Source organism: Littorina saxatilis, linkage group LG12 (genome assembly GCF_037325665.1).
Source record: "Littorina saxatilis isolate snail1 linkage group LG12, US_GU_Lsax_2.0, whole genome shotgun sequence".
Taxonomy (NCBI): Eukaryota; Metazoa; Mollusca; class Gastropoda; order Littorinimorpha; family Littorinidae; genus Littorina; species Littorina saxatilis.
The window spans coordinates 79,236,322-79,250,285 of NC_090256.1; the positions used below are offsets into that span (position 1 = coordinate 79,236,322).

Sequence of the window (13,964 nt, forward strand, 5' to 3'; positions counted from 1 at the left end):
TTAGCAGTAACTATTTTGAAGCAGACTGCATCATGCATAAATGGTTCAGTTTTAGTAGTTGCAACAGTTGTATTGTTGCCTAATTCTTGAAGCACCAGAAAAAATTTTTGCGAGAGAAGAAAGTGAAGTAAATTTAGCTGAAGTGATTAAGCATAATGTTACAAGGTTTATGGTGCATTTCTGTCTGATGAAACCTTAATTTAAAAACACAGATGTTTTGCTGCCCATTTTAATGAATTCCTGTAGAGTTTATGTCTCATCTACCAGATGCCCGAGGCAGACTGCAGAACGCCGTGACGCGACTGCTGGAAATGATTGAACGCACCACTCAGCAACTCATGGAGGCCAAGGCCACACAGTCTGACCTTCTGGAGAACATGGCCGCCCGTTCCCGTGAGAACGACGACCTTGCTGCCCGCCTGCGTGACCTTGAGGAACAAGTGCGTCAGGAAGTGGCTGCCAAGGAATACCTGGGTCTGGAGCTGCACAAAGCTGAGGGTGAGTCCACAAGAGTCTGGATGATGTTTGGATGTGTAGAGTAGTGTTGAGTCAGCAGGCAGCTGGCGTTAGGCAGGGTTGACTGCTGTGTTGAGTGTGATACTGAAGCTCAACATAGCCATACTGAAGCTCAACATAGCCATACTGAAGCTCAACATAGCCATACTGAAGCTCAACATAGCCATACTGAAGCTCAACATAGCCATACTGAAGCTCAACATAGCCAACCCAGAAGGAATGGCAGAAGAAAAGAGAGTCGCTGCAGGAGCAGCTGCAGTCCTTGCAGGAGCAGACAGAATAAGGTGTTGGCTGTCATTTTTCTGTGAATACAACTTTTGACTTTTGACTGCTATTCTCAACAATACAACATGTAATGGTTGGTCACGCAGGTGTATCACCTGGAGCAGCAGAATGAAATGCCAGTCTTTGACATTGAGACCTCTCATTCTGTACATTACGCCATGCAATATTTTGTCACACAGGTCTGATCAGTGGCTACAGCAGCGAGCGAGAGTCCCTGGAGGAACAACTCCATTCTCTGGAGGAACAGAAGGAGGTGCTGGCCAGCGATCTGGAGACCACACGCAGTCGTCTGCAGGAGTTCCAGGATGCCACTGGAGAGCTGGAGGCCCGGCGTCAAGACGTCGAGCGCCAGCAGTCCCTCCTGCAGGACAACGCCGGCCAGGAGGCACAAGGTTCAAATCCCTCTAGTTGCCTGGCCCCGCTTACCTCCCCCTCCCCCTCCAACCGTCCTTACCGCTATTCGTTTCTGATTGTGCCGCTTGGTGTTTTTGTCGGCGCCTACCTTTTCCGCGAATGGCTGCAACGGGAGAGGTAGATAGAGAGGCCGGTAGGGCTGAGAGTCTTGCAAAACTAACAAAGAATTTAGACTGGAAAGCTTACACTGCTCTGATCTCTCGTGCATGAAGTGTAAAACTGTATATGCCAAAACTTGCAGGTGGTTCCTTTGAAAAGTTTGATCTCCACGTTTGCGAGAATTAAATCTGCCTGCCACTGTTCTTGTTCAACATTTGTTCAAATCCAGAACAAATGTACAAATCCATATACCAAAGCTCAGCAGTTCCGTTGAAAAGTTCGCTCTTCATGTTCGCGAGAATGAAATCTGCATGCACGGTTCTTCGTTGAAATCCTGAACAGTCAATATGCATGCTGTTAAGTTGTGCAGAAATTCTGCAGCATGCAAGAACCACGGATTAAGTCAGACAAGCGCATCCATCATCACAATCATGTGGGTTAAATTGAATTTTTTTAAATTTCCACACAGAATACTTGCTGTGTGGGACTGTGCACTTTGTAGCACAGCGTTATATGATCACAGTGCTAGGCGGCATGTGAGGTGTTTGTGGCGGAGGTTAAATATTGCATTCTGTTCTTATTTATTAGCATTCAGTCAATCATGACAAATTTTGACAATCATCGCCCAAAAGTTATACATTTTGTTGACAACCAGTCACATTTGCCTCAAATGGATGATGAAATGTGGAGACAATGTTTTTTTCATAATCTTTAGTTTTAAAACGAGAATACCTTTAATTTCGGTTTTGTAGCTTGGTGACTGTTTCTTGGTTAGAACTTTAAATTGGTTTTGTTAGTAAAAAGATGTGTCCTTATACCTGGGCCTTTGTTACGAAATCTAGCTCTATATTCTCCTATTATCTTCATACTTATGGGATTTGGTAATCTGATGGAGACCCAGGCTTTCTGTTGTTGCTCTGATCAAATAAAATCTCATTAATGTAGATCAGAACTGTATATTTTGAACAAATAAATAATTAGTTGAGATTTGACTTTGTTTGGTTATTTTACTCATGTGGGAGAAATTTAGGTCTTTCAGATTTTGTGATTATTCAGAGCTTTTCCAGATTGTTTCTGTCAGTGAGAATGGATTAAACCTTTAAACATGATGTAAAAGATCCCTGCAACTTGTTTTGAGTTAATTTCATGGTGGTGGGTTTCATTAGACAAAAACCGTATGCATAGAAGAAAGAAAGTGAATGAGTGGTGCAGTATGTTTGTGTGTGCAGTTGCGTAGATATTTATTCCGGAAAGCAGTTTCATGAAAGAGTTTATTGTCATATAGCCAGCCATTCATACTTACAAGCAGATACTTACAAGCAGAAAACCGACATGCATATAATTTTCAAGTACATTAAAACTCTCAAGGTTTATCTTGAAAACTTTGCCTAGAATAACATACTTAGGTTGCTCACACAGATAAATGCATGCCAATCTTTAATATAAAAAATATAAAAAATTTAAAAACTCTTCTCACATGGCAGGAAATCGAAAGTAGAGCATGATAAATACTAGACTTGAAACAGTCCTTCAGTTAAAAGGCAAAAGGCCCGGATAAAAACAGTCAAACACAAACCAAATACATTTCAAATTGGTATGGTTCAGACACTCCATGGTTAGCTTATAGTTACAGAGGTGTGTTACTCTTCATACATACTAACTTTCCTTGTCTGAAGCTGTTTGCAGCTAAGTTGCTTTCAGGATTTGCGTATCAAGCTGGTTGATCGCTACGTGCTATGACTATGAACTATAGGTAAGGGCTGGTATAGTTTCCTGGGAAGAATTGAACCCCATACCGTTCCCATTCCTTGCATAGTTGTACTGGGTTGCACTGCTTACACGCTCCTGCTTTCCTGCTAACAGTTAAGGATTTGGGATTTTTTTTCTGGGGATGAAAGATGAAAATGGATTTGGGGAAAGTTTGGTTTTTTTGGTCTGTTTTTTTTCTGCGTTTTCTTCTAGACTTGCAAATATGGTTCATAAAAGTCTAATGGCAATTATACTTTAACTGCATGAACTCGCAGATGGTACAAGGACTTTGTATTCTATCAAATAAGAGAGAGAAAGAGTGAGTGTGTGTGTGTTCTGTTGCATGTTTTCTAACTCTATTCTGTACATAAAATCTTTATTATTGATTGAATCTAAACAATTAGGAGACATGTTTATGACTTTGAATATTATCATGGCATAGATCAAAATGCATATTTGAATTGCAGATCGGTTTTTTTAGTTTAAAAAAAAAAAATCTAAAACATTGGAAAAGGCTCTGAATACGTCAGACACTTGTATCTGTGCAACAATGAAAAGCCTGGGTCTATTTCATATAACATAAGTGCGTTTGTTTATACATATTCATAATTCTAGCGTTCAAATTTTATTCTCACATCTTCACATGATGTATGGGGAAATATATTCTCATACCATTTTTAACCATTTTTATTGCATGGTTAGATATCAGACATAACACAATTCACACCCATTTTAGAAGCATTTCATTGCCACTTTCGCATATCAGCTTCTTTTTTTTCTTGAAAATGTACAAATGTTTAACCACATTTTTTCAACAGCTTTGTATGCTACCTGACTTTGACATTGCGTAGAGTGTATCTATGCTTTTATATTTAGCTTTTATATGGGATTCTGGGAGTAGGGCTGTGGAATTTCAAGAAGGGCAAAGGAGTTCGGTTAGGGTGACATTTTCTGATTCAAACACCAGAGCTTTAACTTGTCTTGTAGCCGAGCACCTGCACTGCTTCCTGTGTAACCTAACTTGCTAACCAACCCTACATGTACTTTGGGGGGCATATTTTGCCTGAAATAATCAGTGGGTGGTGGTTAAAGGCATCTTCGTTCTCATGTGTCAAGCCATCATGTCAGCCAGCACGAATCTGTCCAGGCTGTTTGCATGGGGTGAGAGCGTCCTTCAACTTGAACACATACCAACATTCAACAGGTTGGCTACATTCGGGCAATTTTTTGGATGAGTTCATTTCATAACTGAAAACAGAATCAGCATGTGAAATTGATTCATAAAAAAATTCCCACCAAACGCCCAGCCAGATCTGTTATGCCGTTGACATGATTATTCACACGGGAAGGAGCGTATGTTTTAAGTTGGGAGAGGCGAAACTGAAGTCTAACAAAAAAGGATAAATCTCAAACCCTGGTGCACGCTCTTTTCATTTTGCTTTCCCTTCTGCTTTTTTTTTTTTCTCCCCCTCTGAGAGGATACATTTCCCTGCTTCCTTCATTTTTGTCATTGCATTTCTGTGATCTCATCTACGATGCTTGATGATTCATGTGTGTATGAGCATGTTTCCTGTGATGATTCATGTGTGTATGAGCATGTTTCCTGTGATGATTCATGTGTGTATGAGCATGTTTCCTGTGATGATTCATGTGTGTATGAGCATGTTTCCTGTGATGATTCATGTGTGTATGAGCATGTTTCCTGTGATGATTCATGTGTGTATGAGCATGTTTCCTGTGATGATTCATGTGTGTATGAGCATGTTTCCTGTGATGATTCATGTGTGTATGAGCATGTTTCCTGTGATGATTCATGTGTGTATGAGCATGTTTCCTGTGATGATTCATGTGTGTATGAGCATGTTTCCTGTGATGATTCATGTGTGTATGAGCATGTTTTCTGCCTGTATCTTGCATGGCTTGCTGGGTATGGTGAACTAACTGTGATCTCTCTTTTATCTTTTTTCATTGATTAGAATATACAAAGGAACATTCAGAATCCTTTCTTTTTTCACTGAAGTCAAAGGAATTATTTTGTTTTGTTTTGTTGGAATTGTAAAACCACTACATGTATTTTAGTGTTTACAATAACCATTAACGGTAATCTCTGTTCGACTATAGGAGTAAATTAGTGTTTTTTGTTTTGTTTACAATTCGACTAATTGTTTTATTTATTTGTTATTAATTTTTGTTAATTTTGTCCAGGATTATTTACTTTCATACCAATTGATTCTCTCATATAAGAAGCTTGTCTGTGAACAATTAACTTGTGTGTTGATGATGTGCTGAGTGCATTTTGCCATGCCTTGAGTGTTGTGTGAGTGAATCGTAGCATGACACAGCTGTTGTTCCCATCTTTCTCCCAACTTCTCGTCATCTCTTGGCTGACGTCTCTACAGCATGACCTTGACCTCTGACCTTTGTATGCATACAGAGTCGGCAATGGCAGGCGGAGATGCCTCTGTGTCAGAGCAAAAAGGTTGGTTTTGTCCGCATCCGTCTGCCGTCAGAAACCCCCGGTCTTTAATTGTTCACCTCCCTCCCGGCGCCATGACCTCTTGTACATGAATTACTTGTTGTTGGTCCCTGTGTTCTGTATTGTGCTTTGCCTGTTCCGTACTGAAAAGCCTTGGCTGGAATTCTGACTAGTTCTCGGGCTAAATGAGCCTAGCTTCAAAATCACCCGCCTTGTGTCAAAATCACTGCATCGTGTTCAAATTGCCTGCCTCATTGTTGACATCACTTTAGTTTCGTCTTGAAACTTTCCATCATCTTTTTGTACTCCACTGAAAGTTGTGCATTTGCTTATATATTACTCGATAGATTTTTTTGATTTTTTTTGCTTCAGAAGTTTGTAAATATATTTATGTAACCTTTTTTTTTTTTTTTTAGATGTGAAGCTCTCTTTGATTTAATGTAAATCTACTTTGACAAACAATTGTATTTGTAATATATACTGTAGTGCAGAAAAAAAACCAACTGCTTCTGCTTTGTCTCAAAATCATAAGTAATGAAATAGATAGGTTTGAATACAACGGTGAATATCATGCACCATTCACGTCATCAGAAGATCAGTCATGATAAACCTGAAGCGTTTATGTTGGCTTCCAAACATTCTCAGTGTCAGTGAAACTTGTACATGTAGCCCTGTAAATACACACAGAATGGTATTGTTTCCTTTCACTGAATTTTTGTCTTTCAACATTTTCATTACAGTTATCAAAGAATGGACACATATTGCAATAGCATTTGCACAAACAATTCTGCAGTGCAATTTGAAGTCTGTAACATGAATTTTATTTTCATTCTGTCTCATTCAGACTGGAACAAAGAATTTGTTCAAAAAATATTTTGTAAACCCTTCTTCTGACAATACCAGTATGTGTTTTGAACTCCCCCCCTAACAGTGTGTGTATAATGAAGAGAACATTTGATGTGTCAGCACTTTCAGCCAGTGTTTTTGGTTCCTGCGTGTTTCTGCGTTGTGTGTGAATTTTGGAGGTGTTGTGGGATATGTTGTGTCACTTTTTTTGTTTTGTTTAGTCTTTAATAACTTAGATTTCAGTTGTGTGTTTTTTGAGTGAAACTATGTGCACGGCTAAACTTTCTGTTGGCACCTGATCTTTCTGAGTGATTCGCCCACACACACGCAAATCTTTCAGGCTGGTACTTTTCAACAGGGTCTGAAAACGTAACTTGAGGTCAGTCAGTGTTTAAGTTTGAGGTACAGGGTACTTAAGGTATGACATTACGCTTGCTTAGTATTAGTTGTAGAAAGGTAGTCTTGGGGATGTAAAAAACTGGTAGCTGAATGAAATGATTAGGCACAGGAACTGGGGGTGGGGGTTGGAGGGGGAGGGGGGTTTCAAAGGGGATATATCAAGAAGTTGATTGGGACTGGTGAAAGGGATGGGAATTGACCGACAAGACACCTTTTTCTTCTTTTTTTGTGTGAACAAAAAGACGTTATGAATGAATGGACCAGGTGTTTAGCTACTATAACTTTTCAGTCCTCAAATGTTATCAACCCTACCCTTTGTCTTCCCTCGCTAACCTTTCATCCCCCTCTTCCCCCCTCTGTCCCCCTTTCCTCACACACAACAGCACTCCTCAGTGAGATGAACCACCTGAAGCAGGAGAGCCGAGAGCAGACGCTGCAGCTGCAGCACCGGCTGAGTGCTGCGCAGCGCCGCCTGCAGGAGAGGGAGAGCAGCATTGAGGAGACGGAGAAGGAGCACCAGCGTCAGCTGGAGGAGCTGAGGAAGCAGGCGGAGGACCTCAAGCTCCAGCTGGAGAACATCGACAGGCAGCTCAAGTCCAACAAGCTCTTCCTGGATGTGAGTGGAGACATTCTGGAGGGCGTTGGGCTGTTGTTGTCATAAATTGAAGTGCAGTAATGCACACTAACATATGCACATAGGCCCGGGCACACACGCACAAGCATGTATGCACACACACACACACGCACACACACACACACACACACACACACACACACACACACACACACACACACACACATATAAATATATATATACACACACACACACACACACCCTTTCTTGTCTTTGTAGTCCAACCATCTTTTAGCTTTTTTGAGAATCTTGACCTTGGCATTCTCCTGAACTTGGGACAAAATTCATTAACAAAGAACGGCTTGTCCCTAAGCTGTTTAAGACTTACCAGCTTTCAGCATAAGTGCAAAACTGACGGGCCAGCTTTCTCACAATGTGTGTTGTGATGTGTCGTGTCTACAGGAGCAGATGACGGAGAGGGAGCAGGAGAGAGAGGAGTTCCACAAGGAGGTGGAGAATCTCAAAGCTCAGCTGCTTAACAAGGAGAAACATTCAGACGCGGAAGCCAGGCGCCAGCGAGAGGTATAGCTTGCCAGTTTTACACTGTTGTGTGTTCAATCGTTTGCTTCTTGGTGTCAGAGTATTCCTTCTTTTGCTTTTGTGTGGGATTATTCAAAAACTGTTTGTGATGCGGGCTTAGGTAAAGATTTTCCCATATTCAAGGCATAATTGTAAGCTGCATTCTTTATTTATGTATTAATACTTCCACCCATATCCATGTAAATAAAAATAAAATGGGTACTGTCTGAAGCTAGAGACAATTCGCTGAGTACTAAAAGCGTGTCGGGTTTGCAATATTTCTTCTTGTAAGTATGCTTTGATCAAGAAGTTCTTCCTAAAGGGTAGTTTTCTCCTGTCTACTTTGCAACTTTATACCAAAGACATCGGCATCAGTTTCCACACACACAAAAATAGACTATTCAGTACAGCTGAATGCAGCCGAAGAACACTCTGTCAATTTTATTGTTCGCTATGTATAATGATTTTTGCAGAACCTCACTCCAACATGCGTTTCATTCCAGATTCAGGACCTGTCGGAGCAGCTGGAGGCGCGGATAGAGAGCCAGACGCGGATGCACCAGAAGACACAGGAGTTGCAGCAGAGCCTCCAGGAACAGGACCTCAGCGCCCAGGACCTGAGGGTGTGGATCAACACACTGGAGCAGGAGCTGGACCAGCGAGGAGACACTGAGGAACAGCTTAAAGGTACGGTTCTCATCAGAGGTTAAAGAAAAGCTAGGACTCCAAATGTAGAAAACTGTCAAGCGAAGTCTACTTCAGGAAGCTTGATGCACGAAGCTTTTGCACTGAATTTTCTATAAAAAGATTTTGCGAAGTCAAGTTCTGTCTCAATTCATGACAGCCTTATAAGCAAGAGCATTGTGGAACCAGTCTTCAGGCATTGAAGACAAAGAAGATGAACAGGCAACTTTCTGATTCTATATTATGAGGAGAGGATGTGTTGTGTCTCTCACAGTAAATTCAGTGGGAACCCCCTTTTAAGACCCCCTGATTTTTAAGACCCCTGATTTTTAAGAAATCAGACCCCCTGATTTTTAAGAAATCAGACCCCCTGATTTTAATACCCCTGATTTTTCAGACCCTTGATTTTTCAGATTTTCTGTTCATAACCTTGGTACATTTACCTCCATTTGAAGATGTTCTGCTTTTTAACCCCTTCACTGCCACAGTATAACAGCATTTTGGTATTGCTGTGTGCCAGGGCAAAATTTTCCTTTATTCGGTAGGTTCACTAATCTGTTCACTGCTCGATCATTTATTGAGATATCTCTTAGATCTTTGGCATGTGTTTTGCTTATACCCTTGGCTATTATAGGATGACATGATCATTGGACTTTGTTTGTGATTGTTATAGTAAAAATTGATATAATGACCATTTTTGTCAAAAATTAGTTTCCGGACTTACACACACACACACACATTGCAGCACGTAAAAACCACACAAAACACTGCTAAAACTGGTGTCAAACATCAGGTACTCACATTACAGCCCATAAAAGTATTCTTCTGTGTGGTAATCCATAAATCACTTCTTGTAGAGCTTCCAGAACACTGTATCGCTTGAAAACAGGTCTACGAGTTGAGGTCCGACTTTCGGCCGCCATTGTGAATGCTATAGATCGGTTCTACATTTCTAACACAGTTTTTAACACGTGGTAGTAACTTATCCGAACAGTCTATGGGAAAGAACTGTGTTTAGAACCCCTTCAAGTACTTGGACAGTGGTTACCTCCCATTTAGTTTTCAGAAATGTCCTGAAATGTTGTTGACACAAATCCCACGTATGAGATACGGTTATGGGCGTACGACAAACCGAAAATGACCACGTATTACATACGGGGTGGGCAGTGAAAGGGTTAAGACCTGATTTTCTCAGGGTGTTTTTTTTTTAAGTCTGAAAAGGAGGGAGCCACTGTACTGCAATAACTTAACTTGAGGAAGAGTATCACAGTTGAAATATACAGTTCTGTGGATTGTGTTGTGTGATGCGGCCAAGGATGTGTTATGGATTACATAGTAGTAATGCTGCATTAGCTAAACTGAGCCTGTGCTGTATCACTTATCTGCAGATTCTTTTACCACATGCCTTGATTCTGTCTTCAACCAGGTCGCATACAGAACCTGGAACGTCGCTTGACCGTAGGGGAAGTGGACAGCCTGTCAGACCAGTCGGCATCACCAGCCATCACCCCACGCCCTGATTCACCAGGCACGTCCCCGATGTCGCCCACAAGACCCTCATACCAGCGGCGACAGAGTAGGATCTCTCTAGAAGACGAGCTGCGCCGATCTCGTCAAGCTGAAGAAGTGAGCCCAGTTTCTTGAATTTTTCAGAATGTCACAATGAAAAAAACTCTCCCCAAAAATGACCTACAGCTCGATTTCAAATACAAATGTTTCTTTGAAAAATTAAAAATTAAAAATAAACCAATGCATCGCTGATAAAACGGACAGAACTACTTGTTAGCAATGTCTTGATCTGACTACCTTACTCGCCCCTCAGGAGCTGGTCCACGAGAAAGAAGCGCTGCAGCGCACAGTGCAGGAACAGCTGCTGCAGATCTCCGCGCTGCGCAACCAGCAGGACGAGCAGCGACACTGGACAGGTCCCACTGACCCCAACGCCACCTCCTCCTCCACCACCACCGCTGACCTCCGCGACCAGCTGGACACGGAGAGGGAGAAACTGGAGAAGGCTGAGGAAGAGGTTAGTGTTTTTGTTGGTGGTGGTGGTGGTGATGGTGATGGTTGAATGTGTGTGTCACTCTGTGTGTGTACATGTGTTACTCTGTGTGTGTGTGTGTGTATGTGTTTGTGACTGTGTGTGTGTCTGTGTCTGTGTGCGTGCGTGCATATGTGCGTGTGTGTGTGTGTGAAGAGAGAGAGAGAAAGACTGTGTGAAAGAGATTATGTGAGAGAGAGACTGTATGTGAGAGAGAGACTGTATGTGATGTTGAGAAACTCGAGCAACAGGGGTTGAAAGATGAACATGACTCTGAGGAAAGGAGTTTATATGTTAAAAGATTGTATGTTTACAGCTGAGCAAGGTGAAGGCCGCTCATGAGGGTCTGGAGAAGGAACTAGAAGAAAAGAAACAAGAGACAGAACAACTCAGACAGCAGGTACAGGACTCCACTGAGTCCTCTCAGCGTGTCAAGGAGCTGGAGGAAGAGAGAGCAGCACTGCAGGTAGGATAGCAACTCCACCACTTAGAGCTGAAGGCGCTTGTCATAAATAATTCATGAGCTTTCATAACATTAGGTAAGGGCACGCCACCAAGCCTGGTAGCAGCTTGGGTAGTGCCCCTTGATTGTATGTTCAAATCTCTTCAAGCTGGCTGTTCAATCCCAACCAGCAGTAAAAGGCAAATATGGCTAGGGATTTCTCAGTTTAATAGTATGCTAGTGAACCGTTCGCTTCAAGCTTGTTACAGCAATGGTGACAGAAATTGGCCTGAAAACTGGCTTGTTGAGTCATCTTTTTATAAAAGGGTAGGGTTGTACACTCGATAGACAGCTTGGGGAGACATACACGCGAATCAGAAGGTCTGATTCAAGTGGGCCAGATTCAAGGTTTGGTTTTGACATTCTACTTCATTTTAAAAGCTGATTAATCACTTTGACAAGCTCCTTCAGCTTTAATGTGTGTCTGGATTCTTGCTACCTGTGTTGGCGTTCTGATGCCTTCTTAGCCCTGCATTTTACCTACTACATTTATTCCCTGCCTAAACCTTTTCTGCTTTTTTCCCACTCGTCCCAAGGAATGACTTCCTCACAGCTACCTTCTCTAAATATCTAAAGGGTGTGATTGAAGTATACTTCACAAATGAATTGTATCTGGTCTCCTTTTCACTGGAATCATAACTACCTCAGTGTATCATTCTGTTCATCATGTTTTATCACCCACTACTCTCATACTCACCCCCTCCTTGTCAGAACCGCATCACTGAGCTGTCTGATGCCGGACCTTTCCCTCCTGAACTCCTGGACGAGAAAAACGCCGAGATTGAGGAACTGCGGGAACAGTTAAAAAAGACAGAGGTCAGATTTCATGTTGTATCTCAATTTGAAAGGCATGATTTCTTTCGTAATGCATGGGATGGTTTGGTGCTCGAGTGACGGAAATGTATTTGCTATCTTTACATACGTATTTGCTGGTACCTTCCTTTCCGTGTACGTGTAAGCAATCATGTAAACACCCCACAATTCTGTCAAGGCTTTTACATGGGGTAAGAGCATACTTCCATTTGGACACATGCCAAAAACCAACAGGCTGGCTGCTTTCTGTGCGGTGTGGGAATGTTCTGATACCCCCCGCGGGTTAGGGGGAAGAATTTACCCGATGCTCCCCAGCATGTCGTAAGAGGCGACTAACGGATTCTGTTTCTCCTTTTACCCTTGTTAAGTGTTTCTTGTATAGAATATAGTCAATGTTTGTAAAGATTTTAGTCAAGCAGTATGTAAGAAATGTTAAGTCCTTTGTACTGGAAACTTGCATTCTCCCAGTAAGGTAATACATTGTACTACGTTGCAAGCCCCTGGAGCAATTTTTTGATTAGTGCTTTTGTGAACAAGAAACAATTAACAAGTGGCTCTATCCCATCTCCCCCCTTTCCCCGTCGCGATATAACCTTGAACGGTTGAAAACGACGTTAAACACCAAATAAAGAAAGAAAGAATGTTTTGATGAATTAATTCTGTAACTGGCACTAGTGTCAATCTTGGAAAATAATTCAGTTACAAGTTTTCATTTTCCACAGGAAGCAACCAGGCGGTTGATTTGTTGGTATATGTCCAGTTGAGTGACAGCCTCATCCCATTTTAAACCTTAGACAGATCTGTGGTTGAACACATGATCTTGGAACTGAGAAAGGATGGTACCTTTCAAGGTGGTTGAAAGTGGTTAATGAACCTGGTGTGTGTGCTTTTTAAGTAAAGAGTGTGACTTATCAACTAGCAATTTTTAAATCCTGTAGGCTTTTTTTATTCATTGACTTTGGGTGCTATATTATTTTGTTTGTTTTTGGTTTGGTAACATTTGTGTAGCAGCCAACCAACCAAAATTTGAGTCAGTTTCCATACTTCTTAACATGTGGTATAAAAGGGTGTGTGGTTTGACTGTTTTCAAACATTAATTTTGAATATTCCTTTGTCAATAATTTTACGAAATCATCAATCAAGGCTAACCAGAAATAGTTGCTAGACGTGAAAATAATGACAAATTGTATGTAAAATGCTTTACTAACGTTAAGCGTCCCTGGGGGGTCAAAAACTTGCAGAGTGAGTTTGGATCCCTGGAAGCTCAGCTGAAAGAGAAAGAGGAGTTGGTTTCGGACCTGCAAGATACGATGCACAGTCTACAGCGCGGAGAGTCTTGTCTCGACGTCTCTCTCTCCTTCAATGAGCCCCTCCCTCTTAACGCATCGTTCACTGAGAGGGTCAGTTGTCAGACATATATCACGCAGTAGACTGTTTCTTGGTTCTAGCTTGTTTCAAGGATGTGCCCTAGGACTGTTACAATAAAGTAGATCTAGTTAATGAGATTGAAAGAAGTTGGGTGAAAATTCAACATGGAGACACAAAATGTCGTAAAAGATTGAACGTTTCATTTGCCAGGGACTGGACCACAGACTTTCAAGAAAATTAATAATTACCCAGCTAAATTAGACAAAATAAAAAAAAGAAATTAAATCACATATTCTTACTCCAACTCACATATATAGCATTAACCTCCGTTACTGAAGTGAATATTGGTACTTCTGTCAAACAAATCCTCCTTTTCTTAAAAAAACACACACACACAAACACAAAAAGTTTAACAGCTTTAATCAGAAACAGTCGTGTAGTTATTCCTTTTTATTACGATTATTTATTTTATCTTCACTTATTTCTTTATCTATTTATTTGATTTGCTTTACTGATTTAACTAGGATGGTTTTTTTCTCTACTTTGAAAATTGATACAAAAAAAAGTTTGCTTTGCTATCAGTGTGCTTTTTTACATTATTTTTTGCTTGGTTGCAGTT

The 13,964-nt window shown here is 41.2% G+C and overlaps 1 protein-coding gene across 7 annotated transcripts in view; it reads left to right on the forward strand.

Annotated features, from left to right (window-relative positions):
- Positions 1 to 13,964, forward strand: part of LOC138982865 (A-kinase anchor protein 9-like) — a 160,855-nt gene that overhangs the window by 82,622 nt on the left and 64,269 nt on the right. For 5 of the 7 annotated variants that reach the window (XM_070356246.1, XM_070356247.1, XM_070356248.1 and 2 more), the window contains exons 25-35: positions 268 to 498; positions 981 to 1,193; positions 5,498 to 5,542; positions 7,168 to 7,400; positions 7,821 to 7,940; positions 8,441 to 8,624; positions 10,048 to 10,247; positions 10,444 to 10,647; positions 10,979 to 11,128; positions 11,876 to 11,980; positions 13,219 to 13,377. In XM_070356246.1, the coding sequence (XP_070212347.1) occupies positions 268 to 498; positions 981 to 1,193; positions 5,498 to 5,542; positions 7,168 to 7,400; positions 7,821 to 7,940; positions 8,441 to 8,624; positions 10,048 to 10,247; positions 10,444 to 10,647; positions 10,979 to 11,128; positions 11,876 to 11,980; positions 13,219 to 13,377 (1,844 nt within the window). The remainder of the gene's footprint in view (positions 1 to 267; positions 499 to 980; positions 1,194 to 5,497; positions 5,543 to 7,167; positions 7,401 to 7,820; positions 7,941 to 8,440; positions 8,625 to 10,047; positions 10,248 to 10,443; positions 10,648 to 10,978; positions 11,129 to 11,875; positions 11,981 to 13,218; positions 13,378 to 13,964) is intronic. The other 2 variants (XM_070356252.1, XM_070356253.1) reach the window with 2 other exon arrangements.